The 25,297-nt window shown below is 45.6% G+C and overlaps 1 protein-coding gene across 3 annotated transcripts in view; it reads right to left on the bottom strand.

Annotated features, from left to right (window-relative positions):
* Window positions 1-7,362: 7,362 nt before the first annotated feature.
* The window catches only part of LOC119180237 (sodium/calcium exchanger Calx), a 76,630-nt gene continuing 58,695 nt past the window's right edge, over window positions 7,363-25,297 (bottom strand). For 2 of the 3 annotated variants that reach the window (XM_037431380.2, XM_075868864.1), the window contains exons 9-13: window positions 23,348-23,589; window positions 17,549-17,887; window positions 16,853-17,031; window positions 13,053-13,382; window positions 7,363-11,764 (exon numbers count right to left, since the gene is read on the bottom strand). In XM_037431380.2, the coding sequence (XP_037287277.2) occupies window positions 11,534-11,764; window positions 13,053-13,382; window positions 16,853-17,031; window positions 17,549-17,887; window positions 23,348-23,589 (1,321 nt within the window). In that variant the 3' untranslated portion in view covers window positions 7,363-11,533. Of the gene's footprint in view, window positions 11,765-12,762; window positions 12,869-13,052; window positions 13,383-16,852; window positions 17,032-17,548; window positions 17,888-23,347; window positions 23,590-25,297 lie in introns of those variants that run through there. The other variant, XM_075868865.1, reaches the window with a different exon arrangement.

The raw sequence follows: 25,297 nt of genomic DNA on the forward strand, positions 1-25,297 counted from the left end.
TTCATCGTTAGACATGAATGCGCAGTGGAATTTCTTCAAAACAAAGATAATGTCCTTGACCCAAACTTTCATTCCTTCGTGTATCATTTCGGCCAGGCGACGCAATGATAAACCATGGCTCAGTAGGGAACTCCGATCAAAGATAAATAGAAAGAATCGATTGTTTCGAAAGTATTGCCAAGTGCCCGATCCTGCGTTGCTTTCAAAAATGAAAGAGATAGGCAAAGTGGTGACAAAAGCTATGCGCAGAGCACAAGAAATGTACCTTTGTGATCTAGGCGAGAAACTTAAAACCAACCCCAAGGAAGTGTGGAAATACGTGAAAAATAAAAGTAATTCTAGACCCACTATTCCTGACATCATGGACGGGATAAATTACGAATCTAACACGGAAGCCAAAGCTCAGGGTTTCAATACATACTTTCAGTCTGTGTTCTCGCATCCAGTTAACACATGTAGTCTATGCCAGAATGATGGCTCGCTCCCGCAAATGAACGACATAGAAATTGCCGAACGCGGTGTCGTGCTCTTGTTGGAAAAAATAAATGTTCACTCTGCTCCTGGTCCTGACTGTATATCCAACTTCGTCTTGAAAAACTGCGCAGTGTCTATCGCCCCTTTTTTAACTCTCATGTACAAAACGTCGCTTGAACAATGCGTTTTACCGGCTGATTGGAAAAATGCCAACGTAACCCCAGTATATAAAAGCGGAGATAAAACAAAAAAGTGTAACTACAGGCCCATTTCTCTGACAAGCGTATGCTGCAAGACACTCGAACATATCATTTACACAAACTTAATGAATCATCTTCAAAGTAATAACTTCTTTTCCCCATTGCAACACGGTTTCAGGGCGGGCTTCTCGTGCGATACACAACTGGTCGAGTTCACGCACGACATTGCAGCTTCTATTAACTCAGGCCTTCAGGTTGACTGTATATTTCTGGATTTCCAGAAGGGATTCGATTCCGTGTCACATGTGTTGTTGTTGCAAAAGCTTCATTGTCTAGGCATACCTAATGCCCTTCTCATGTGGATTGAGGCGTATCTTTCAGAAAGACAGCAGTGCGTGATTCTTGACGGTGTGTGCTCATCAAGCGTCGGTGTATTGTCAGGAGTGCCACAAGGGTCAGTTTTGGGGCCCCTGCTTTTTCTTATTTTTATAAATGATATCTCCGACAAACTCTCTAGCCGTGTTCGATTGTATGCTGACGATTGCTGCATTTACAGTAACATTACCTCTGAAGCGGACACCGTTCAATTGCAGAATGACTTGAACTCCATAGTTTCTTGGTGTGATTCATGGAGAATGACACTAAATCTGTCGAAGTGTAAATTGGTGAGGTTTACGAACAAAAAACAGCCTCGGATTTCAAATTACGTCATGGCCGGGGCTACCTTGCCGGTTGAAACAGAATATAAATATCTAGGGGTCATTTTTTCTGCCAACCTATCTTGGAACGCTCATATTAATTACTTAATATTAAAGGCTAGTCGAGTGCTAAATTTTTTGAGGCGCAATTTCAGACAGGCACCAACTAAGTTGAAAGAAACACTATACATATCCAATGTGCGTCCCATATTAGAATATGCCTGCAGTGCCTGGGACCCCTCAACAAAATCAAATATAGAAGCCCTGGAGCGTGTACAGGCACGCGCAGCACGCTTTGTGGCAAGCAATTATAACTTTACCATAAGATCAGCTGACATTCGTTCAGGATTGCAATGGCCTCTGTTAGCTGACCGGCGAAAATACCTATGACTGTCCCTATTTTACAGCATATTCATGAACAAAACAGGCATCGACAAAGATCAGTATATAAAGCCACCTACCTATGTGTCACCCCGTACTGACCATTCTTTAAAACTGCGTGAATACACTTCCAGGATCAACGCATTCAAATACGCTTTTTTTCCAAGAACCACGCATGAGTTGAACGGCTTGCCAGAGGAAATTGTCTCTGCGCCTCCCTTATCTTTTGTTAAAAATTTGCACAATTTTTTGTTGAACTAATCATTACTGTATTTCTGATACGTTCCGTACTAATTATTTTTTTTGTTTTTATTGCCCTATGTTACCAATAGCACTCTTCTCTTTCAACGTTTTGCTTTGTATTTGCAATTTGATGCCTTATTTATGACAGTGTTGTTTCACTTTGTTATGACTATGTTCTTTCAAACGATACAGCCTTTTATCCGCAACCATCTTTTTCGGTATATCGACTGTACTGTATTCTTTTGCTTGTTCTCCCCCCTACAATAATGCCCGTAAGGGCGATGTAGGTACATGTATAAATAAATAAATAAAGATCCTGACTATTTTTTTACAGCCAAAGCTGTACAATTTGATCATTGTGGAAGCGCGTTCACCCCGGCGAACGCCCTCTTTTGGACGGGAGTTTCTCCAGTGGCACTTTGGCTTCAGCTGTGGTTCGAGAACAACCACTGTGGCTTGCGAAACGCATTTCAACGATCCTCACACCCTTCCATGACCATGATCATGCGAGGCACAGTGTGCAGCGCGTGAATTAAGCACTGTGGTAAACACAAGCCAAACGTGTGTATGTAACCAGTAATTGTACAGCGTTAGGTTGAACACTCTCCTGGACACCAAGGCCGAGTACTCCAGCTTTTGCTGGTTAACTATTTGTACGGATTGCTTGTGTGCTGATTTTATTGCGATAGCAATTATACGGACAGTCTGGGCTGGTTTTTGCCGTCACCGCCGCCGCCGCGGCCATCATGCACCGTATGTGTATACGTATCAATATATATAAAAACTCACGAAAGAAAAAAAAAGCCGCCCGTGATCGGCACTCAGCTCGTCGGGATGCGACAGCTCGCGCTTATCTCCCACGCGTATATTTTGCCCCCGCGGATACGAGTGGGGGTGGGGGAAGGGGGTGTTAGGTTCTTGAGCGAGTGCGCTTATCTCTCGAGGGGGGGGGGGGGAAGTCATGTGCTTTGGCTTTTCACTGGAAGGATTTCGTTAGTTGCCTAGGTCACTTCGCTCACTGGCTAGGCCCGTTTGCGCAAAGAGCGCGCTTTTCAAACTCAGCGAAGTTAGCATTTGGGACACTCGTAAGTCTGCACTCATACTCGTACCTGCGATTACGTTTCGTGCGTCTTTTTTTTGCTTTTACAGCGCGTGAAGCGTCGAGCTGTAAACGTTGTGAGTTAGCTGTCGTCCTGTGTGTGTTCTTTTCGTGCGTCATTTGTGCGTGAGCAGCGCGCTGAAAGTTTCGACGTGCTAGCCGTTCTCAGCGTCACATTCCAAGTTGCTGCTGTCGCATTCATTGCTTCACCCTAGCGGTGAAACTCTGACTTCCTTTTTTTTTCTAACTACCGTCTTTCTTTTAACCGAGCCACAGTGCCACGCGCCCTCCTCTCCCACCTCTCGAGCTGCCGCTAGAGAAAGGGCACGAACATCGCGCGTGCTACCAGTGTGACATTCTTCATTGAAAAGTGCCGCGACCCAATTTGTAGAGCCGGCGCCCACATGGTGGCCGTTGAGGAGAAGATATGAATACGGTTAGAATAAAGGGTGAAAAGGGCTCGACACTTTCAGCAGAATATGGAGGAGAGTGTCGCTACTTTTTTGTCTATTAAGGGACCTTACCCAACGCGAGGCCGGTTTGTTATCCCGCTACTGACGACGAAAACGTCGCGAAGTTGAGGAGCTTTGAGGACCGCCAATGGTATATGGCGTAAATAAATGGCTTGATGTATGTAAATGGACAGTGATGACAAACCTTCGACTTGTTGCGATGCACTACATATTTTATTTGATGAGCAAGTTCGCCGACCAATGGAAACGTGCCTTTGATCTATCCATGTTCGTCTAATGGATCGACACTCTTAACGAACCTTCGCCGTCGTTGTGATGTTCCACAGATTTTAATTTATCGGTCTATGGCATACGAGTGTGTGTGTGTGTGTGTGTGTGTGTGTGTGTGTGTGTGTGTGTGTGTGTGTGTGTGTGTGTGTGTGTGTGTGTGTGTGTGTGTGTGTGTGTGTGTGTGTGTGTGTGTGTGTGTGTGTGCGTGTGTGCGTGTGTGTGTGTGTGTGTGTGTGCGTGTGTGTGTGTGTGTGTTACTCAGACATTCGTGTTGCCCACTGAACAGGCTAAAAGCAATTTCGCATTCATGTTCTAGCTGCGCGAGCCACAAGAGGCCATTGAGGTTTCTTCATTCCTTCGGCTGCAGAACTCGTGCAATTTATTTATTTCTTTAATGAACACCTAGACACAAAACAAAACTCACATCTCGCACAAACTATATAAAATCCTCATTGTGCGCACATTGAATGTCCCCATAATGCAACGACAAGCAATACATAAATTGCGTAGTATCGTTTCGCACCGCGTATATTTATAGCCATTCCCGAAAGCAGCCATGCATGACACGCGAATACGTCGCTATTGTTTGATTTTACCCAAAGAGGTTTAAACATCATTCATTTCACTATTCGTACAGTACTTGCAGATCGGGCTTACTCCGCAAAGAAATGATAGGCACAGGAAGTTAATCGTTGACATTGATCGCTAAGCATTCAACAGCCCTTTTCAGGTTTGCGAAAAAATACGCACGTTTTCACCAAACGAATACCTACTATAGACCACTTCATGTGCCACAGAGATGTTTGAACATTGTCGCTACACTGAAAGCTTTCTGACAAACATCACTTAAAGGGGTCCTGCAACACTTTTTTAGCATGATCAGAAAACATCGCCGAGCGGAAGTAGAGGCTTCCGAGACCACGCGAGCGAAATAATATAGCGCAACATGTGGCCTGGAATTCGCAATAAATTATCGAAATCAGCTGAAAATTGCTTCATCTTCTCTCGACGAATGACGAAGAAAATTCAAAAATTAACTCGTAGAAGGCTATATATCAGCCATTGGCTGATTTGAGCATGGCGTGCTTGGTCGTTACAAAGATCGCCACGGCAGGCAGCGGCTTGACCACAAGTGTGCGCACGATCCCCTTGAAAAAGCCAAGCAGTTGAAAAAAAAAGCGCTGAAGGTCACGCGGCGCGCGTGACGTATTTTCTTTGCCCATGCCATCCCTTCCTGCTTTGCTTCCAGCGCTTTCGTCGGGGCGAGAGAAGGGAGAACACGATTGCAGCTTGTGACAAGTCATTGTAAGTCCGCTCGTGCTGGACGGATTCTTAAAATTTTTGCGGCGTTGAATTCGTGAGGCAATAAGCTCTTTTACTGAATCCGTTCTATGGTTACTTGAAAAAAGGGTTTCACGGCCCCTTTGAAATAAATCGTGTTCAAAGTCAAGCCGACGTACGGGGTTGGGTCAATGCACGTGAATACACGTATGCACGCACCACTCTTCTTTAACGGTTTTGTAATAACCTCAAAAAAAAGTATCTTCAGATAACGTGTAAATATTCCTATGTGATGAGAGTGCGAAAGTGTTTCTTACGAAGTGAGCCGACTTTTACTACGTGCCAACATGGGACTACCCATGCAGGCAGAGGCCAACAAAATATACAGGGCCTGACCAAAGTCCTTTTGTAAGTGTGTAGCACTTTGTAGGTCCAGCTTGTCACACATGAACACATGTGATGTGGCGTGATCAAACTCACAGTAAGGTGGTCTCTCAAGAGCAGGTTAATCAACGAACAATGGATGAATGCAAAACACTAATAAATAAGCAAACAAGATCTACAATAATACAATTCACGGAAATAACCAGAAAGGAATCGTAATATGTAACTTGATATAAAAAAAATATTTTCAGGAACATGTGGCTAACACTCGCGCAGTGCAAGAGAGGGCGCCACCATCTTGTCGATCAAGCGACGTATCCCCCCACCGGTGCTTGTTTAGGAACTTTCGCGAGAGAACATTCACAGACAGGCACTAACCATAGTGTAATAGGAATAACTGGACGCTCGTACAACGTACGTCCTGATGTTTCACCCTTGGGGAGCTGGATTCAGCGCAGGATTTGGGTTAGACCAATCGCTATACTCAAGAACGACATCAGCGCTGGATTCGAACTACATGTAGGGCTAGATAGGGTTTGTAGTGTGTTTTTACAACGAAAGTGTTTCATGTCGGGGTCCACCAAGTATTTAGTGACGTATTTCCATCACGGATATGACGTTGATTAAACGGATGCTACCAAATTAGAAGGTAAAAACTTTTGGAATCTAACCTCTGACTTCTTGGCCCACTACGATATGCTCCTGGCGTTCTAGCGACTATATGCTACCGCAGTAGTAGCGGGGCATTCTACAAACGCACATTCTATCTCTCACATATTTGTTTTTGCACAGTTCTCTCTGTGTTCCAGCCATCCTACGCGTCTTTCTGCTGCGGGAATTTTCCGCTCCTACACCCCGGCTTAGCATAGTTGCTGCGGCATGCTGAAATGCGAGCCTACTGTCACTGCTATGGTGAGGCCTGTTGCGTATGAACAAGAAACGTGGTTGCAGGACGCCCATGGGACTTCCATTAAGAGAGACATGCCACGTGCTTTCCGGTAAACGACTTTTGCGAGCGCTAGCTGGGGCACGCTTTGTATACAGCCCACCCCAGGAAACAGCAAATAGGCTGCATTATCTTCACCCGATGTTAGCCGTCATTTGGTCAACACTAAATTCCAGACTAGCATTCATTAGCGAACAGTAGACGACAGCAGTAGCCAGTGCTGGTTGTATGAACGCGGTAGTTGAAGCATGTGGTGTGCATTTTCTTAGCGGTATGTTCGCCGAATGAATGTTAGTCTTAATTTATTCCGAGTTGCCATCCTGCACCATCATCACCATGTGAGCAACCTCCGCGAAAAACAAGCAAATGCTCCTGAAGCTTTCCTTAAAACCAGCATGCGAAGGTGGTATTCAGGTTGACATTGTTAGCTCGGTCGCCAGCCGTACATCTCACTCTGTGATAAGGAACAAGAAAAGATTCAAGTAACTTCGACGAAATAACTCACTCAAACTCATTATCTCGCCTTCAAAATTTTGTGTCATTCCCATTTTAAGGATCCTGTCGATCTCTCTTTTTCTCGGTGTGGAGGTGGGGGGGGGGGGGACAAGTAGTTTCTATAAGCCTAATTGCTTCAACCTCTTGCACGTTGTCTATGTTTTGCGTTTCCACTTGCCGAAGGTTGCACGTTCGATGCCGGCATTCAGATGAATGTGAAATACTAGGGGTCCGTGTTTTGTGAGCAATCAGTGCACGATATAAGAACATCAAGCGATCCCGGGCCTTCTGCTATGATGTCGCCTAATCAAGTCATGGTTTTGGGATGTAAAACCCCTTATAGTACTATACGCTGCCGCCTGCTGTACTGGTCAATGCAAAAGTGTGCAGTCAAATTTAAAAAAGACAAATACAATGGTACAAGTGAAGGAACAAATGTTTATGAGCATGTGTATGAAAAGTAACGAAAAAATGGTAGAACAGATATATACAAGATGAAGTCGCATTTAACAATGAAGTGTACAAGTACGTACCCTGCACCATTGAAGAAAAGTAGCGGTGTAAGAATTATAAACAAACAAGACATCAATGTCTTGATAGATATAATTACAGCATTTAAATATAAAGATTATTGTCAGAGATTGCGGTGAAAATAATCTGCTCAGGCATTTGTGCGCAGTTCATTTATCGATGACGCGGATCAATGCAAAATTGGCAGCGTAGGAAATGTGGGAAAGTCGTTCTTTTCGTCTACGTTAACCTCTCGGGAAAGAGATTTATGATGACTCCTTCTACAAGAGTAACTGAATGTTTCCTGTACTTCTCGCAACTACTAACACACCTGGAAAACGAAGGCATTCATGACCGTCACAGTGAGAGTCGATAGACTCACTATATTTCTTAATTTCTTTGAATTCTTGAACTCGTTAAATGTACACTGGGTGCTACAGTTAACAAGGAATGTCCACAATACATAATAGTTAAAGAGAAATGTTCCCAACATAATATCAGTATGTGTCCCCTTTAAAGTTAGTCAGGGGGTGCGCACAGCTTTTTGTGGAAATCGCAGCGAGTTAGGTAACTTTGTGGTCTCAAGAATTAAAAAAAAACATGCCACGGGAATATAAATAAATGAACGTCTTTAAGTGACTGCTTCGTGTTTTCGCTTGCATGCGAGAACTGACAATAACTGCCACAAAAAGTATTATAAGAAAGCTGCGCAAAGTGAATTAGCTGCAACAATTTGTTCAAATGGCTCAATGCAGCGTGGGCAGCTACTAATGCTAACGGAGTTGCCGGCAACTCCTTCGTCCTTTATATTGTGGCCTCTACTATAACATACAATAAAGGGTTACATAACAAGCTTGTTTTGTGAACTCAGGGTCACACTTGTATGTCGTGAGTGCATACAAGTGTGTGCATACAAGTGAGCGCATACAAGTGCATACAGCGAGAAACGCTTATACACGTCATGATTAGCAATAGCAAAAGGTAGTTTGCTTAGCATTCATGTCGTTCCCAACAGTACACCTCTTTCACAAACGTTCGAAAGAATGCAGAATGTGGCAAATCGCATACCTAATCTGTGTCTTCATCACATTTTCAGTTATCTTCTGCACACACTGGCGAGCAGAGGCGTCAGAACAGCATTTCATTGAGGATTCATCTTTGCAAAGTTTTTAGCAGAAATAAACGCAACCACAGTGACCATGCACTAGAGAAGTACCCCGGTAGCACAGTCAGTACAATGCCAACAAGTCTCACACATTGACTATTACTAATAGTCTGTTACAGACATCGCAAACCACGTCAAGATACAATTATCAAATTCCGTCACAAAATAACAAGAAGTCACACATTTTTCCAGGCATATTACGCACTAAAAAGCCCACATTTTTTGTAACATACGATTTGTAGATATGTAGTACCATAGCCTCCTGCATTTTTCTTGCCTGCCGGCTGAGCGCGAAATGCCCGTCATCTATGGCGGCGTCACTTACGTGGGATTAATTATAGTTACGTTTAGGCCTTTTTAAAACTTCTTTACGGCATTTTTGTTGCATATAAGCTCCAGAAACGTAAACACTTTTTCGGAGACAACCCTACTTAAGTGGCGCCACCACCACAGTTCCAACGATGGCTGCTTATCCAGTGACCGCCGATGATCCGGCAGGCAAGGGAAATCTAGGAGGATTTGATAGTACACATGCCATCCCACACCAGCACTGCCCCGTGCTCCCGACAGAACTGCAGAAATTAGGTGCATTTCTCCTCTTCTAACCACTACCACCACCGCACCAGCACCCGCTTGCCACTACAATCCGCCTTCCTCGCGCTGCCACGACACATGCGCTCAATCCCTGGGGCAAAAGTCGCGAAACGCTGTCTCGTAGAGTCTTCACACTGTCTTCCATCTGGAGGGCATTTGTTCTGGCGAGACTTGTCCCGTATGGGCTTGAAAAGTTCCGCCCCCTTCCACATATCAGAATGACAAAAGGTAGTGCAGGAAAGATACAAAGCTGGATTTTGATAGTGCTTACATCAGGAACTTCCACAAAAGCCTTCCTGGAAAGTTTGTGAGAAATTAAGACAGAAAACAAATCTAACCTCGAGAGCTTTTCACTAGTGATGTATAGGTTCTTTCAAAAGAAACTTCGGGGAAAACATGCTATGTCTCCGCACATCACTCGTATAAGCGCTTCATCGTCAGTCAATTGCTCAAAGCAATTTTCCATATTTTTGATTGACAATCGACACAAACAGACACAACGAAAATAGTACATTCACTCAGCAAACGAACAACCGAAACTAAACACGATACAAACACGCACATGTGACCTCCTCCACAAAACTCGCCAACAATACATTGCCCACAGCCATACCTCATGATGGGCTTTGTGGAATGCCATCACGACATTGTTCAGCTTAAGGAACAGAGGGGAGCTTATACACCAGGCACATCAACAAGAATCATAAAGTGCTGCTCATAGATGATGTGTGTTCAGTTAAGGCAGTCGAACCCAGGTTTACCTTTAAGGTGCACGCTGACAATTTAAAAAGTCTTTTACCCATTGTTCCGAATAAATGAAAAGTTCTCAAGTGCTTAGCACTACTGCGCAAACTTTCCTTCTCGTTAAAATTTGATATCTTTTGATATCTGGAGCAGGTTTGAGAATACTGCCTGTTAACGCTGGTCTATCAGATGTTCACATAGACTGCGATCAGAACTTACCGAAACTGTCATCATTTTCAAATACCGACAACGTTTAGCACTGTATCACTGTATGGCCTGCACAAACTTGAAGTCACAACGCTCTAGCGTCCAGGTTGCAGCTTATAACAAAAAGAAGCTGCCACTAACTTTGATGCTGATTTTTTTTATTCATTCTTCATAATTTCTACAGGCCTCTTTTCTTCAGTGGGTCCTGCCTTCATAGCATCGTTTGGCTGGTGTCAGGGACAGTTGCGCAATTCGCACGGCTAACAAGGACAAGTAGAACCTGTTGCATCTTCTGTTCCAAGAGTCAGCGCTGTGTATAGAGTACGCTGATATATTTCACTATCCCTTAGATTGCTCACCTGATAAATGCGGAGCAGGTATTTCATCTTTTTTAAGAAATAGCCGTTACTCAATTTGGCATTAGTGCCCCTTGACAGGTAGTGCCTCGTCACTGTCTTGGTGCGCAAGCTTATCAGAAAATTTAATATGCAGCAGTTTTTGTGCTAGCCAGATGTTTCCACGTTTTTATATAGTAGCAGAGCGAACTTCAGTAAAAGTAATGAGAGCGTGTGTATGTATAATCATGAGGCAAAATGGGAAAGTCGAAGGCGTTCGCGCAACAAAAGCGAGAATACCAGACGACACTTAAAGCGGACGGAGCAGATGAACTCTCCACAACAGCTCTCAAGCCAAAGCACCATGCGCGTGCAAAAGCTGTCCGTGCTGATAATGCACAAACTAGACGGCCGCGAAAGACGAACTCCCGACAGCTCGTCACCCAATAAAGACACTTTTCAGTGCCTCATTGAAAAAAACTGCTGTGCGAAACTCGATCTCAATGTGAAGGACTATACACCGCCATTGAATTTTTCGGCAAACATTTCCCAGTTGTCATCGTACGAAACGTGAGCAAGTCTCTGCGATAGCCAGGCTCCTGAAGGGCGACTTGACACTGGACACTAGACATTGCTAGCTTTCATCGATCGTAGTAGGCACGAATGTATGATGCCACGCAAGAGTGTCACTAGTGAGGTTCAAAAAAGGCTCTAGCCCACCACTTCCAAAGTCACGCCAGGACTTGCTCCATGCCCATCCAAGCCACACCAGTCTTTCACTTTCCTCCTCGCCGTCATGCAACGCAGGTTTGCACATCCAAGGCTAAATCATGCTGACACCATGACGTCACGTCACGTGATTAATCCCCTACGCTCCCACAAGAAACCGCGGTTCATCGCACAAAGCAGAGCTCTCAGCGAAAAGCGTTGCATAAATAGCCCCGGTACTGCGATACTCCCATCCCTAAAGATCCTCACTCAAATCTCGTGCGTAGTTAGGCACTACCGGGGACGGCACATGTGGCCATGCGCCTTCAGATGTGCTTGTACGTTTTCAAAGACGATAGCACGATGTACAGGACCCAGAGAAAGACCATGAAGACGGCGCTGGCGATGGCCGCAGGCCTGGGACCACCAAGCTCGGCCTTGCCAAAGAAGGCCAGCTTCCGTCGCAGCATGAGCAGCGCTATACAGGTCAGCGATACGGCGCAGTAGATGCCCACGCTGAAGCCCAGGGATCCGGAGGGAACCTTGAAGATACCTCCCTGCATTGTCACGCGCATCGTTATAAAATGACGTCATCAGAACATAGAGGCGTAAAATGCTGCAACTTCTGACAGAAAAAAACACTAAAGCTTCAGTGTAGCGAAGTTTAAAAGCAGGCAAAGAATATTCCGTTATAATCATAGATTTGTTATGCCTGCTTTCTGCTCTCATGGTAAACTTCAACCATTGAAAGGGAATGTGGCAAAGGGTGTTAGCATCTAGCCACTCAGCAGTGCCACTTAACCGTGTAAGAATATCAATGAAAAAATCTTACAATAACCAAGGAACATAAAAACAAGATCGCAAAGTGTTGTGTCTTGCGGAAACTTTAGAGTGGCGTCACGAGTTTTAAATTTTGGGCTGGGACCAAGCGTTTGATTATATCAAGTGTTTTTCATCGCTTTTGAGAAACTACAGCGGCCAATGTGGCGCAAGTCGTCATCAGCATTATGCACTGTAACGTAGCGGTACGTAGAGCAAACTAATCTGTTCATGGCCTCAGCTTGAGGCCATGAATTCTAAATAACTGTTGCGACCCCTTTACTGAGCGACATTTCTTGACAGCACTGTGAAAGCCACAGAGCCGAAGCACACGCCTGTTACCACGCCACAAAGTAGTTGATGTATCTCGTTTGCCTTGCGGAAAGAAATGCTGCTTTATTTATTATAACATTCAGACAGTTGCAGCAAGTCGTAGGTAAAATACAGTTATTGTTTTCCACTTTGCAAGAATATTTTTTGTATATTTCAATTATTTACACAGCTCCAACTTTTAGCGTGCCTATTTTCCAAAGTAAAGATGGCGTCCAAGACGTAGTTGGTCAGCGTGCGGCCGCGAATGAGCTGTTTGTTTCTCCAAGATGAATATGCTCGTTGCACGACACCAAGATGAGCTTTGAACTATCGAAACGGTTTTTTTTCATTCATATTTTTCGCTCGTATAATTTTCTAAATGTATCAGCGATGCGAGCGAGCAAAATTGAAATCAGCCGCTAGCTGCCGTACTACTTACAGAGCAACACGAATAAGCGGAAGGTCCGCATCCTGAGCTTTCACTCCACTGTCAAGCTGAATCGTCGCCGAATGTGGTAGCTTCTGGTGACCTGCATCATTACGCCTTTATCTACGAGGGTCATACATTAAAGAGATCGCGATTCGCATTTATTGGGAAGTTCGTGCCCTGCAAACGGCTGTCCTTATGAATTCACAAAGGGCACCACTCACCATAAACATACAAAGCCTGCATATGAATAAATGTCATTTTTATTTTTTGTACCATCCGCTCACCTTTATCTGCCAGTAGGCAGCCGCGAGGACCCATGGCAGTCCCAGACCGAGGAACACATTGACGGAGTTACTTCCAGTCACGTTTCCGACGGCATTGTCGGCGTACTTCTCCGCTCGGGCGGCGCCCTTGGAGGCGAACAGGTCGGGCAGTGAAGTGCCCAGGGCGACGAAAGTGATGGCCGTCACAGTGTCTTCCAGACCCACGAGGCAGCCGAAGATGCCGGCCAGGTCACCGATGATGGCCGTCAAAAAACCGATGGCAGCCAGTGACACAAAGAAGGTCAGCCAGCCACCCATGAAGCCCGTGGGAGGAACCAGAGAGAAGATGACCTGTGTGCGAAGACAAAAAAAAAGTCTGTGGTTAAGTAATGCCAGAGTCCTTCAATGCTTTTCTGGTCACGAAACTCCGCCCGAAGGTTGATATAGGGACAAAATCTGTCGCTAGAGGCGCCACCCGTCGTATGGGGGCCACAAGCCGCCGCCACTGCTGGGCTTGTATGCGCACTGCGGCCGACGTTTCGACGCGATTATGCGCGTGCTGTTCTTCCTGTTACCTTTTTTTAAACGTCTCTGAACGCATCAATGCCACCAGATAAATAAGTTGAAACGGGATCGAGTGTCGACGACGAATGAGAGCTGTTTACTTTGGAACGCACGCGTAGTTTACTTGGAAGTGCGGGCCCACCTTATAAACAGCAGCGCATTAAAAGTGTTCTCACACTGCGCGATAACGCATTGTGTCAATAATTGTCTCATAGCCCAATTATATGCATACTTACGATGCCTCGAAGCGGTACTTGCGAGCTATAGCTCGCAAGTGTTGAAAGACGATGCTTATGCTCCATGCTCTTGATGCGAACAGCTACTGCTTGATCTGCTCGACAACATGTTTGTATTTGCGCCCGGCCAAAGGGCGATTATGTTTATGCGGTAGGTGAGCTTTATATTCTGGTAGGGCTGCTAATAGGGGGAGGAAGGTGAACGAAATGAAACACGACTGGGTAGTACAGGAGCAATCACATTGGTTAATATCCGGCTCGCCTCTCGCGCGCTACTACCCAAGTATTCAAATGAACTGAATGGTTGAGCCAGAAGTTTTATTCCAGACCTTTCAATTGAGTTTATACCCAAATGCGCAGTTGTTTTGGACACACGTTTGTGAGCGCCGATCGCTTTTTTGACACGGGGACTTTCGATGCCGAGGGCTTTCGCGACCGCTCTAAACGTGCCCAACATTTGATTGATCACTTCTTTCCACGCAGTTTACACGGGACACCCGCCGCTTGACGTTTCCTTGTGTATACTGTTTAGGGCATTATTATTTACCGGCTGACAACCCATGATTTCTCCGGGAACGGAAGTACAGCAGCCTAATCTGGAAGTTCCTTTTGATGCCAGTGCTAGCCGCTTGGCCGCCTCTGCCACTACCGAGGTACCTCATCACACATTTGTTTTTATCATCACACCCGAACGTTCTTACTTTCGAAGCTGAAACCGCCAGCTTCCAACCGCGGTATAGCTCGCTTCCATTTCTCTCGGAGTTCGGCGCTACTTGGGAAACAGAAGAGCGACGCCTTTTCTTTGTTGCTTCGGTATCCGGAGCTGCAACCCGTCACACAGCACGTCTTAGGCATTGTTCATTCGAATTTTCATGCCGTCCACCTTGAGCACGGTGCACTGGCACATGAAGTTCGCATTTCACTGATGCAGAAACCGCGAGCTGCCACCACACAACGCCTTGGGGATGCCGCCGCGGCCAGTGCGCCCCGCCGGGCGCAGCGGGGCGATGGCCCCCCTAGGACGGCTTGCGCCGCGTAGCGGCCGCTCTTGGCACCATATCAAGCTCTCCCATAGAGTGACGGAGAAGTTTTGTGACCAGAATGGTATTAAGGGACTGTGGTAATGCTAATGTAGTTCTCCTCAATGTTCTTCCCAATCCCGCTCTTAATGTGGTTTCACTTCCGTCAAACTTGATGAAATGCAGAGCGTGGGCAACGCAGATGTTCTCCAGTGATCGCACATTTGCCGAAGTGGCAGCACCTCCTCTTGTTTGGTGCCAATATGAGCCGGATGTTCCCAAAATGTATTTTCCCCAGCTTAAGGCAAATTATCGCCACTAATTCATAGCTTTTTCTGTTTATAATACTATTTCAAATCTTGTTAGCTTATTTTCCGATATTTTTCAGCGTTGTTCGCCTTGATTAAGGCCTCTATTGATCTTGCAGTTATCTTCGAAAACGAAAAAAGGCGTGCGCGCCCTGGAGAAAGATGCGGGCTTGTCTCGGAGGCGATAGCGTGTAGAACGCAAAGCAACGGGCAGGTGCCACAACCGTGTTGTCTTTGCAAAGCGTTGGAAACACTCGCCTCTTCGAGCATCGCGTTGCACTGTCAGCGCAGCGTGTTTAACGCTACGGTCCTTAGAATTACTTATGTGTGCCTTCTCTAGTATAAAGACACACATACAAAAAAATGGCCCCGTATCTGCATGTTACACCGCAAATGTCGTCAAAAGACGATACTCTTGCATCTGGACATAGTGAACAAAACGTTTATTTATTGTTCTACGCAAGAAAATCGGTGAATGGTATTCTGGAGGCGCTGCGTTAGAGTGCCTCGAGCGTGCAGCGGAGGCGAACGAGCGCATCAAGTCACGTCACACGTGAGACATGAGCGCCATCTTGGAAAACGAAGCATGCGCGCAGCGTGCGTGCCCGTCTCGGAGGTGATAAGGTGTAGAACGCAAGGCGACGGGTAGGTGCCACCACGGTGCCGTCTTAGCAAAGCGTTGGAAACACTTGCCTTTCGTGCAAGCATTGCATGGTCAGCGTAGCGTGATAAACGCTACATTCCTTAGAATTGCTTATGTATGCCTTGTCTAGTAAAAGATATACATACAAAATATTGACGTGTTGTTATGGTGCCTCAGATACGCGCAAATATTGCTTTTTGATTGACAATCAGACAAGTATGAACGATGAACCTTGAGAAATATTGATGGGCGCTGCAGATGGGGTCGGCAGTTTAGGGTATCGGCCTGTCACTCCAAAGCCTTTAAGGGTACCGTTAAGGGTGGACAAACAGACAAACGCACAGACACACAGACCGAAATTTTTGCGTCGAAGGTCCCCAAGAAAGACTATCTTTTTTATATTGACGTGTTTTTATGGTGCCTCAGATATGCGCAGTAATTGCTTTTTATTTGACAATCGCACAAGTATGAACGCTGAAAGTTTAGCAGTATTGGTGGGCACTGCGGATCGCTTGGTGCCGTTATGGGGAGCGTTACGGCGGACAAACAAACCAATGTACAGACACTAAGACAGACAGACCAAAATTTTTGCGTTGAAGTGCCCCAAGAAAAACTATCACCTTTAAAAAAGAACAGCCGCAGCGTGGCAGGAATTCCGCCATGAGCACGAGAACGTAGCGGCTTCGGAGGAGGTTGCGTTGTGGCCTAGGGTGCCTATTGTGAACGCTACGCAAGATCCCTCTTTTTTATTTCCTTGATGAGATATATATTGTATACGTAAGGCTCAAAGCTCAGCCCGACGCACGGGGTGGGCCTGTCATCACTTTTACTAGTTTTATTTATTTATGTATTTATTTACATTTCACCTACATCGCCGTAAGGCATTACGTAGGGGAGGTACACATAATAATTTGACTACATAGTTTCAATCGAAACAATAGATGCAACAAATACAACAGCACTCAAGATATTTTAAGAGAAGAAAAAAAAACACTCGAATATTGGTGAGCGAAAACATTGTCCCAGTCATGCATTTCGTTCTCTTCCTCACCTTCCATCCGAATGTGATGAAGTGCATGACGTAATCGACAGTTTCGGCGTTCTCGATGTCGCCGCCGTTGACGTTCATGGCGTCCTTGATCTGACCCTTCCAGTTGGCCGAGTGCAGTCTCAGTTTGTCCACGTTTGTGTTGGTCATCAGCATCAGCCGATTGACGATGGTGTTGAACTCTGTAAATTGGGGAAATAGCCAGTTACGAATGGCACAGTTGCACTTATTTGCGTATTGCAATATGCTCTAGTATGACAATCAGAATTTTTTTCCTTAACAAAATGTTGCGATTTTCCCGGGCAAGGAAAAGGAAGTGGTGATAGATTTAGTGATGTGCTTGATAACTACTAAAAGGTTTGCCATTTGGCCATTGCTGTTTCTCATACCATGAATTTGCATAAACGATCGATCCAATATATTCTGCCTTACCTAAATTTTTCTCTGCCCACCCTCGTCCCCATTCCCCACTCAAACCCCTCGGAGAGCAAACGCAGAAAAACAAAACACATTAGTAGCTTCCTTTCTTGAGCCCGCCCCCTCCCCAAACTCTCTGAAAGAATTCACTTGTCGTGAGTGCCCCCCCCCCTCATCCGATTTAAAAAATCCTGGCACAGCCCGCAGGTAAACCAAACATCGATAGCGAAATATGATACGTCCATGAAAACGCTAAATGAGCGCCGCACAGCCACGGTATACCTTCGTCGCTAGTGATGGTGATAGTGGTCTTGGTGAGGTGCCCCAGTCCCGAACCGGGAGAGGCGTCGAACAGCTCGACCTCGAAGTGCTCGTCCTTCTCGGCCTCGAAGTCGTCCACGATGGGAATGTCGATGTTCTTGAGGGTCTCGCCGTGCTCGAACACCAGCTTGCCCTCGCCGCCGTGGAAGTCCTCGCCCTCCTTGGCCGTCTGGCTACGGGTCCGCCAGTGGACGTACGCCGTGCCGTCGGCGCCCTTGGTGCGCACCACGGCCACCTGGGCGGTGCCCACGCTCTCGCGCACCAGCAAGCCCCGGCGCCGAAACTCGAAGATGCCGGGCTCTGCGCCACAGAAAGTACACCGCAGCTGAGACGAGTAACAAGGTTTACCTGGACGAAACAATGGGAATGAAGCCAGAGCTCGAAGTACCACAATAATATCTGAGGTTTAACGTCCCGAAACCGCCACCTGATTATGAGAGACGCCGTAGTGAAGTACTCCAGAAAATTTCGATCACCTCGGGGTTCTTTAACGTGCGACTAAATCTAAGCAGACGGACCTCAAGCATTTTCACCTACATCGAGAATGCTGCCGGGATGTGATCCCATGACCTTCAGGTTAGCTGTCGAGTTACATAACCACGACACCACCACGGTGGGCCGAGCTCGAGAGAAAGACTCTATATTAGAAAAACAGGGATTTTTTTCCGGCGTCTATATACTGCTAGCATCCTACAACGGATGGAGAAATAGAAATAAGGAATTCAGAAGATAGCGAAGAAAAGAATGGCATGAAAACAATATAAATATAAAATATAAATTGTGCAATTGAACCTGATAAAAGGATTTTCCGTAAGGGTGTGAAATAAGGTTCAATTTTGTTATGTGGATTTTTCTATCAATATTAGAGCCTTTCGACCAGGCCCATTTCAGACAAGTAATTGAAATATCGTTCCTTTTTTAGACACATCTTTAATTAATGTATCACTGAGGAGTGTGAAGGGATCTCACTACAATGTTCTTTTAGCAGTAAGTATTACTCACTTCAAATCTGATCAATACACACATTTATTTATTTATTTATTTATTTAAATACTCTCAATGCCATTTGCGGCGTTACAGAGAGGAGTGGTTACAAGTTAGAGATGGCAGTCTTGAATGATGCATGATCAGGGTTGCTGGCGATGGAGGCAGGAAGGTGGTTCCATTCGGATGAAGTCTTCGGCACGTAGGAGTGGAAGTATATGTTGGTATGGCAGAGTGGCACATGGACTTTGAAGTTATGGTCGATGCGAGATGAAACGTAAGAAGGTGACGAGAACAATGTGCCCTTTATTTCAGGATTCATAAAAAAAATTTTGTGAAAGAGACAGAGTCGGGCCTGTTTCCTCCTGTTAGAAAGGGTGGGAAGGTCTAGAGAATTTTTAATTGATGAGATGCTAGCGGTACGGGAGTAATTAGCGACAATGAAGCGAGCTGAGCGATTTTGGATGGCTTCCAGTGCATTAACAAGTGAACAAGAATGAGGATCCCAGATTGATGAGGCGTATTCGAGTTTAGATCTGACTAGTGTTTTATAAAGAAGAAGTTTTAATGAAACAGGTGCTAATGAAAAGTTACGGCGCAAGAAGCCGAGAGTGCGGTTAGCATTGTTAATCACATAACTGACATGATTATTCCATGTTAAATTGTTATCTATGTGAACACCAAGATATTTGTAAGTATTGACAGACGACAACAGAAAATTAGAAATTGAATAAACAGGGCTAGTGCAGTCAGTACTTCCTCGAGAGATCCTCATTATTTTGCACTTGCCAATATTTAGTTTCATTGACCAGAGTGAGCACCAAGATGTAATGTTGTCAAGATCAGATTGAAGTAGTGATGAATCATGAGAGTTAGTTATTATGCGGTAGATGACACAATCGTCGGCAAATAGCCTGATTGTTGATGTAATGCTGGATGGAAGGTCATTAATATAAATTAGAAAGAGTAAGGGTCCAAGGACAGAACCTTGCGGCACACCAGAGATTACTGAACAATTGCGTGAGTCATGATCGTTAGCTGTTACATGTTGGGTTCTGTTAGATAAGAAGCATTCGATCCATCGTAATGTGTTTGAGTCAATATTTAGCATGCTTAGTTTTAGTAGGAGTAAACGGTGAGAAACGGTGTCAAAAGCTTTTTGAAAATCAAGGAAAATGCAATCGATAATGGAGCCAGTGTCAGAAGCTGAAAATAAGTCGTTGGTGAAGAGAAGTAGTTGGGTTTCACATGAGTAGTGTTTCCTAAAACCATGCTGACTGTTGTGAAAGAAGTTATTTTCTTCGAGAAATATAATTAAGTTAGAATAGATTATGTGTTCGAGAAGCTTACATGGAATACTAGTCAAAGTGATGGGCCTGTAGTTAGAAGGATTAGATGAGTCACCTGGTTTAGGCACAGGAACCACCTTCCCCGCCTTCCAGTCACTGGGCAATGAGGCATTTTGTAATGACTGTGAAAAGAGCTGTGAAAAAATGACTGAACAATAAGTGGCAGTTTGTTTGAGAAATTGGGGAGCGATTCCATCTATGCCAGGTGCCGAGGCTTTCATTTTTAATATGAGGTGAAATAGCCCCAATTGATCAATGATGATTGGTTCCATTCGGGGATATCCAGGATCGGCTTGAATTGGTAAATGATTGGAGTTGTCAACGGAAAATGATTTTTTAAATACGTCTTGCAAAGCCTCACAGCACCTGTCACTTGCAATCGCCAAACCAAGTTCGTCACAAAGATCAATGTTCTTATTTTTTGGACCATTTACTAGACACCAAAACTTACGAGGGTTAGACTGTAGAAGAGAGGGAAGGGTATCGCTGAAGAAACTATGTTTAGCAACTGCATAAGCTTTTTTGTATTCTAATGTTGCGTTGTGATAAGCCGCCCATCTCTCCGTGGTGTCAGATGATGAAGCGCTGCGGTAAAGTCGTTTTTTTTTATTACGTAAGCGAAGAAGTGCTGATGTGAACCACGGAGAGCGGAACGCCGTTCGAACAGTTCGTAAAGGAACATAACAATCTATAAGTGAATTAAACTTATTTTTGAACGATACCCAGTTCTCCTCTACAGTGTTATCAGCGGCACATGCAATGTATTTTTCAGTGAAAACTTCCAACTCAGTACATATAGATGCATAATCAGCTTTCGCATAATCTTTTATAACTTTAGTTGCGTGCATAGGACGCTGTGGTTGCATTGCGCAGGTGAAGTGTACAATGCGATGATCACTAAGCCCGGGTAGGTAGTGAATCGATGAAATGACCGAAGGATTAGTTGTGAAAACCAAATCAAGTATATTTGAAGAAAATGCTGTGATGCGCGTGGGTTCATGGATTACTTGGGTTAAATTAAAATCATTGCATATGTTTAAAAAGCAATTACCTTCCGCTGAAAGACAGCTAGCCGTTCCATCCCCACTGCCCCAAGTAACTTCTGGGAAATTAAAATCGCCCATGACAAATATATGAGAATTTGGGTACCTGACAGAAACTGCGTGCAAACAGTCATGGAAGTTTTCGCAAAAGTCTGAGGGGCAGCGAGGCGGTCGGTAGCAAACGCACAAAATCACGTCCTGATACGCAAATCGAACGCACGCGCATACGATTTCTAGTGGCGAACTTATGGGAACAATATGAGAGGAAAATCTATCTGATATCGCGATAAGAACACCGCCCCCTGTTCTTGTTATTCGATCTGATCTGTAAAAATTGTAGGTGTTTTTGCAGTGTAAAACCTCAGTGTTGCGAATTTTACTTGACAACCAAGTTTCTGTTAACACTACTATGTCCGCAGAACAGTCATCAATTATAGAAGATAACTCGTCACGTTTACTTAGCACACTTCTAATATTTGTAAACAAGACTGAAACTGGTTCAGGTGTTGTGGCACGTTTAGTAGGTTGGGATTGCTAGGAAGAGGGAAGAACACTGCTAGGAATATTGGTACTTGAAGGGGAAAGTGAAGAAGTAAATTCACGGGTAAGTTCACAAACGCTGTCGGTTTGACTGCAGTAAACGAAGCATTTTTTGTTAATGAATAACTTGTTGTAACGCACTGCAAACTGTTGACCAGTCGACTTTCCGTACTCGTACAATTTTTTACGCGTGTTCCTAGTTTCTTTGCAAAAATCTTCACTTAAGCTGACACCGATACCTTTTAATTTGGCCTTATTTGCCATAATGCTTTCCTTAACCTTAAAATTAGAAAGCTTTACAATTACAGGACGGCACTTCTTATTTGCGTATGAACCAAGCCTATGCGCACGTGAAATGGCATCGGTCGGCAGTTGGAGACCTAGAGTGGACATAATCTCGCGAACCTTATCTTCGGACTGCGACCATGTTTCGGCTGCAGCATCAGGTATTCCGAAGAATAGAAGGTTTTCTCGCCGTGACCTATCCTCGAAATCATCTAGGCGTGAACGTAATTCAGCGTTCGCCCCACGAACAGTATCACTTATAGTTTGCTGCAGGTTACTTGGAGGCATTTTGTCGAAGGAATTTACACGAGCTTCTACAGCAACCAATCTTGAGTTAATATCTGACACAGTTTGCTCCAAAATCGCCTGACTGGACTTCAATTCATCAAGAACTGTTTTTAATTCTTTATGGCGTGCGTCAACGTGCGCATTAATTGCCTTCACGACTTCAGCCAGCTCATCAGGAAGACTAGAAGAATTATTGGGACCTGGATTGGATTCGACGTCACCACTCAAAAGCAATAGTTTCACAACATGAACACATTCGCAAATACATAAAAAAAGTACACTTGGGCATGGTACAAGCAGCAGACACAGGTTGTTTGACTTTTTAGAGTGGCATGAGTGAAATTTACCAACCTGGAGTAGAAGAAAAAACGGGTTCTTAGTCGACTGCATAGCTGCTGCTCGACCATGCCCACTGAAGTCGCGCGGGGGATGACGGCTGCTTATAAACTTGTGGCTGGGTGATGACGATGCTGATGAGCATTCGGAGATTATCGGAGTGACAACAGGCAGGCTTGTTGTGCTATCAAACACGGGGCACTGCCAAGCATGATTCCAAGCCGAAGAAGAAGACTGCAGAAGCGTTGGCGGTCCGCCCTGAACAACAAGCACCCGTGACGCGAGGCACCACGAAGAGAACCTCGCCGTGTCGTTCCAGTTGGAAGCGCCCTTCGAAGGTAGGTGAAAGCCGTCCGTTAGAGCTTCTTTGCAGGGGGCGGAAGCCAGCATCGTCAGCAACTGGAGTAGAAGAAAAAACGGGTTCTTAGTCGACTGCATAGCTGCTGCTCGACCATGCCCACTGAAGTCGCGCGGGGGATGACGGCTGCTTATAAACTTGTGGCTGGGTGATGACGATGCTGATGAGCATTCGGAGATTATCGGAGTGACAACAGGCAGGCTTGTTGTGCTATCAAACACGGGGCACTGCCAAGCATGATTCCAAGCCGAAGAAGAAGACTGCAGAAGCGTTGGCGGTCCGCCCTGAACAACAAGCACCCGTGACGCGAGGCACCACGAAGAGAACCTCGCCGTGTCGTTCCAGTTGGAAGCGCCCTTCGAAGGTAGGTGAAAGCCGTCCGTTAGAGCTTCTTTGCAGGGGGCGGAAGCCAGCATCGTCAGCAACTGGAGTAGAAGAAAAAACGGGTTCTTAGTCGACTGCATAGCTGCTGCTCGACCATGCCCACATATCGGAGGCGCTTGCACACGCCTACGGGACCAGCAAAGTTTGGCCCAATTCTCTTTTGTTCTTTTTTTGTGATTTCACGCGAACTCACGGTCGTCGTCGATGATGGTGATCTCCATGACGGACTTCCGACCCAAGGCGACCTCGGCTCCGTCGCCGGCACTGGCGGGCAACGACAAGCGCAGGAAGAACGTCTCGTCGGGCTCCCACTGGTTGTCGTCCACGATCTGCACCGTGACGCGGCGCTGAGTCTCGCCCGGCTGGAACATCACCATCTGTCGCAACTCCATGTAATCCTCGCCCGCCAACGCCGTGCCGTCGATGGTCTCCACCCTGCGAGAGACAGTGCAAAGAGTTGGCCGCTGATTCCCGACATCGTTTGCGGGAGTGACCGCATTTCCGGTAAAGTCGCTTTCGCACCATGCCACCCACGCACTGTGGTTAGCTTATACGCCACCGAACAGAGTTGGTGCGATTCGCAACGCGGTGGCTACAGTTACTGGATGCCATGTGGTCCGGGAGCATAGCACAGGTAAGCAAAGCATATACAGGAACTCCAGCGACGGCCCCAGTGGCGCCACTGCAGGAGCTAGATAAGGCGGGGTCGTGAAGAGCAACGTTCTTGCTGTTTGGGTTTGGGCATTACTGGGGAAAAGTCGCCTCTTGTGGGTGGTCCGCGGGGACGACTTCGCAACTCGCATTTGCGTGCTTCCGTGGTGTATCGAACGTAGGCAACGGCGTATTTATTCGTGGAACAATGTGTGTGTTATGTTCTTTGTGTGAGTAACCTATATTGACATTCTATTCCGTTTTTGGCACGTTACCGAGGTTGTTTTTGCCACATTACCGAGTAAGCTGTCAGTCCCATGGTTGTGGAAAAGCCTTCACATGTATGTGACTCTACGGTTTGAGCTGCGTCCCCTGTTTCTTAAAAGCCTACAAAAACCTACACACTTTACCAACCCAACTCGCGGGTTTGTCGGCATCGATTTCCCCGTGACCGCACATACCAAACCGCAGGTCAGTGCAGTCGTGCAGTAGTGATACATGTGGCACGAGTGGTACTGGCGGCATATACTTACTACAGCGCAACAGATACTTGAGCATATGTTCTCTGAACTAGACTCTTGGGTTAGAAATTGGAATCGGTAGTGGCCCTCCCCCCTTCTCTCTAATTATAAAAGTGGGAGCCATGTGTGCCCCATATATTTTCTTTTTTTCTCTCTCTTTCCCCCCTGTACTCAATTGGACCTGTACCGTCAATGTTTAACATGCAGGCCCAAGGCCACGTGTGTTTTTGTGATAATGGCGGCCGGGGATAACTGATTTGGCATTTTATTAACTGTTTACTTCCCTCCTTCATTCTTAGTAGAAGGCCAGGCCTTCTCCATTTATTCATGTTCATCTTCCTTTTATTAATCCCGAAGCTCGTTATCTTTTGGACTTCACGAACGAGGTTGGCGGGGCTAAGGAAGAACACAGAACTTGCGCACGCCAGCAGTAACTGGGCTTTGATAACCACAGCGTGGCTGATCATTTCTCGCCGAGCTTGTCTTTCAAGTCTGTCTTAGCTGGGCTGTAACCGGAAAAACAGCGTCATCTAGATGGAAGTTCAGCACAGAAAAGTGGAAAATCAAAGTGAACTTAAGAAGCCGCGATTATCTCGGCCGACAAAAAATCGCGTAGACTAAGTCCGGTATGGTCGCATTAGATCAGATGAATTCCGTTATTGAGGCAGAAATGTAGATAGACGGACAGACGCGATTAATGTACGCACGGACGGATAGTACAGGTGGTCATGTGATGGGCTGTCACACACTTGGTTCATGTACACGTTGTATCGTTTTTTTTGCGCAGGTGCTTTTGTTGTGCAGGTACTCAGTTTTGGTTTTGGTAGAGTGACGGACACCGATAAAGCTAGTCCCCAAAACTCGAGCTTCATTTTTAAAAAGCTTTGCTTTGAAATGTCGGTGAGTGAGACACTGATTACTTGGAGTTTGCGTCTGACCCGCGGGACATATCAAAGGCAGCGCGTCTGCAT

The sequence above is a fragment of the Rhipicephalus microplus genome, chromosome 7, assembly GCF_043290135.1.
Source record: "Rhipicephalus microplus isolate Deutch F79 chromosome 7, USDA_Rmic, whole genome shotgun sequence".
NCBI lineage: Eukaryota > Metazoa > Arthropoda > Arachnida > Ixodida > Ixodidae > Rhipicephalus > Rhipicephalus microplus.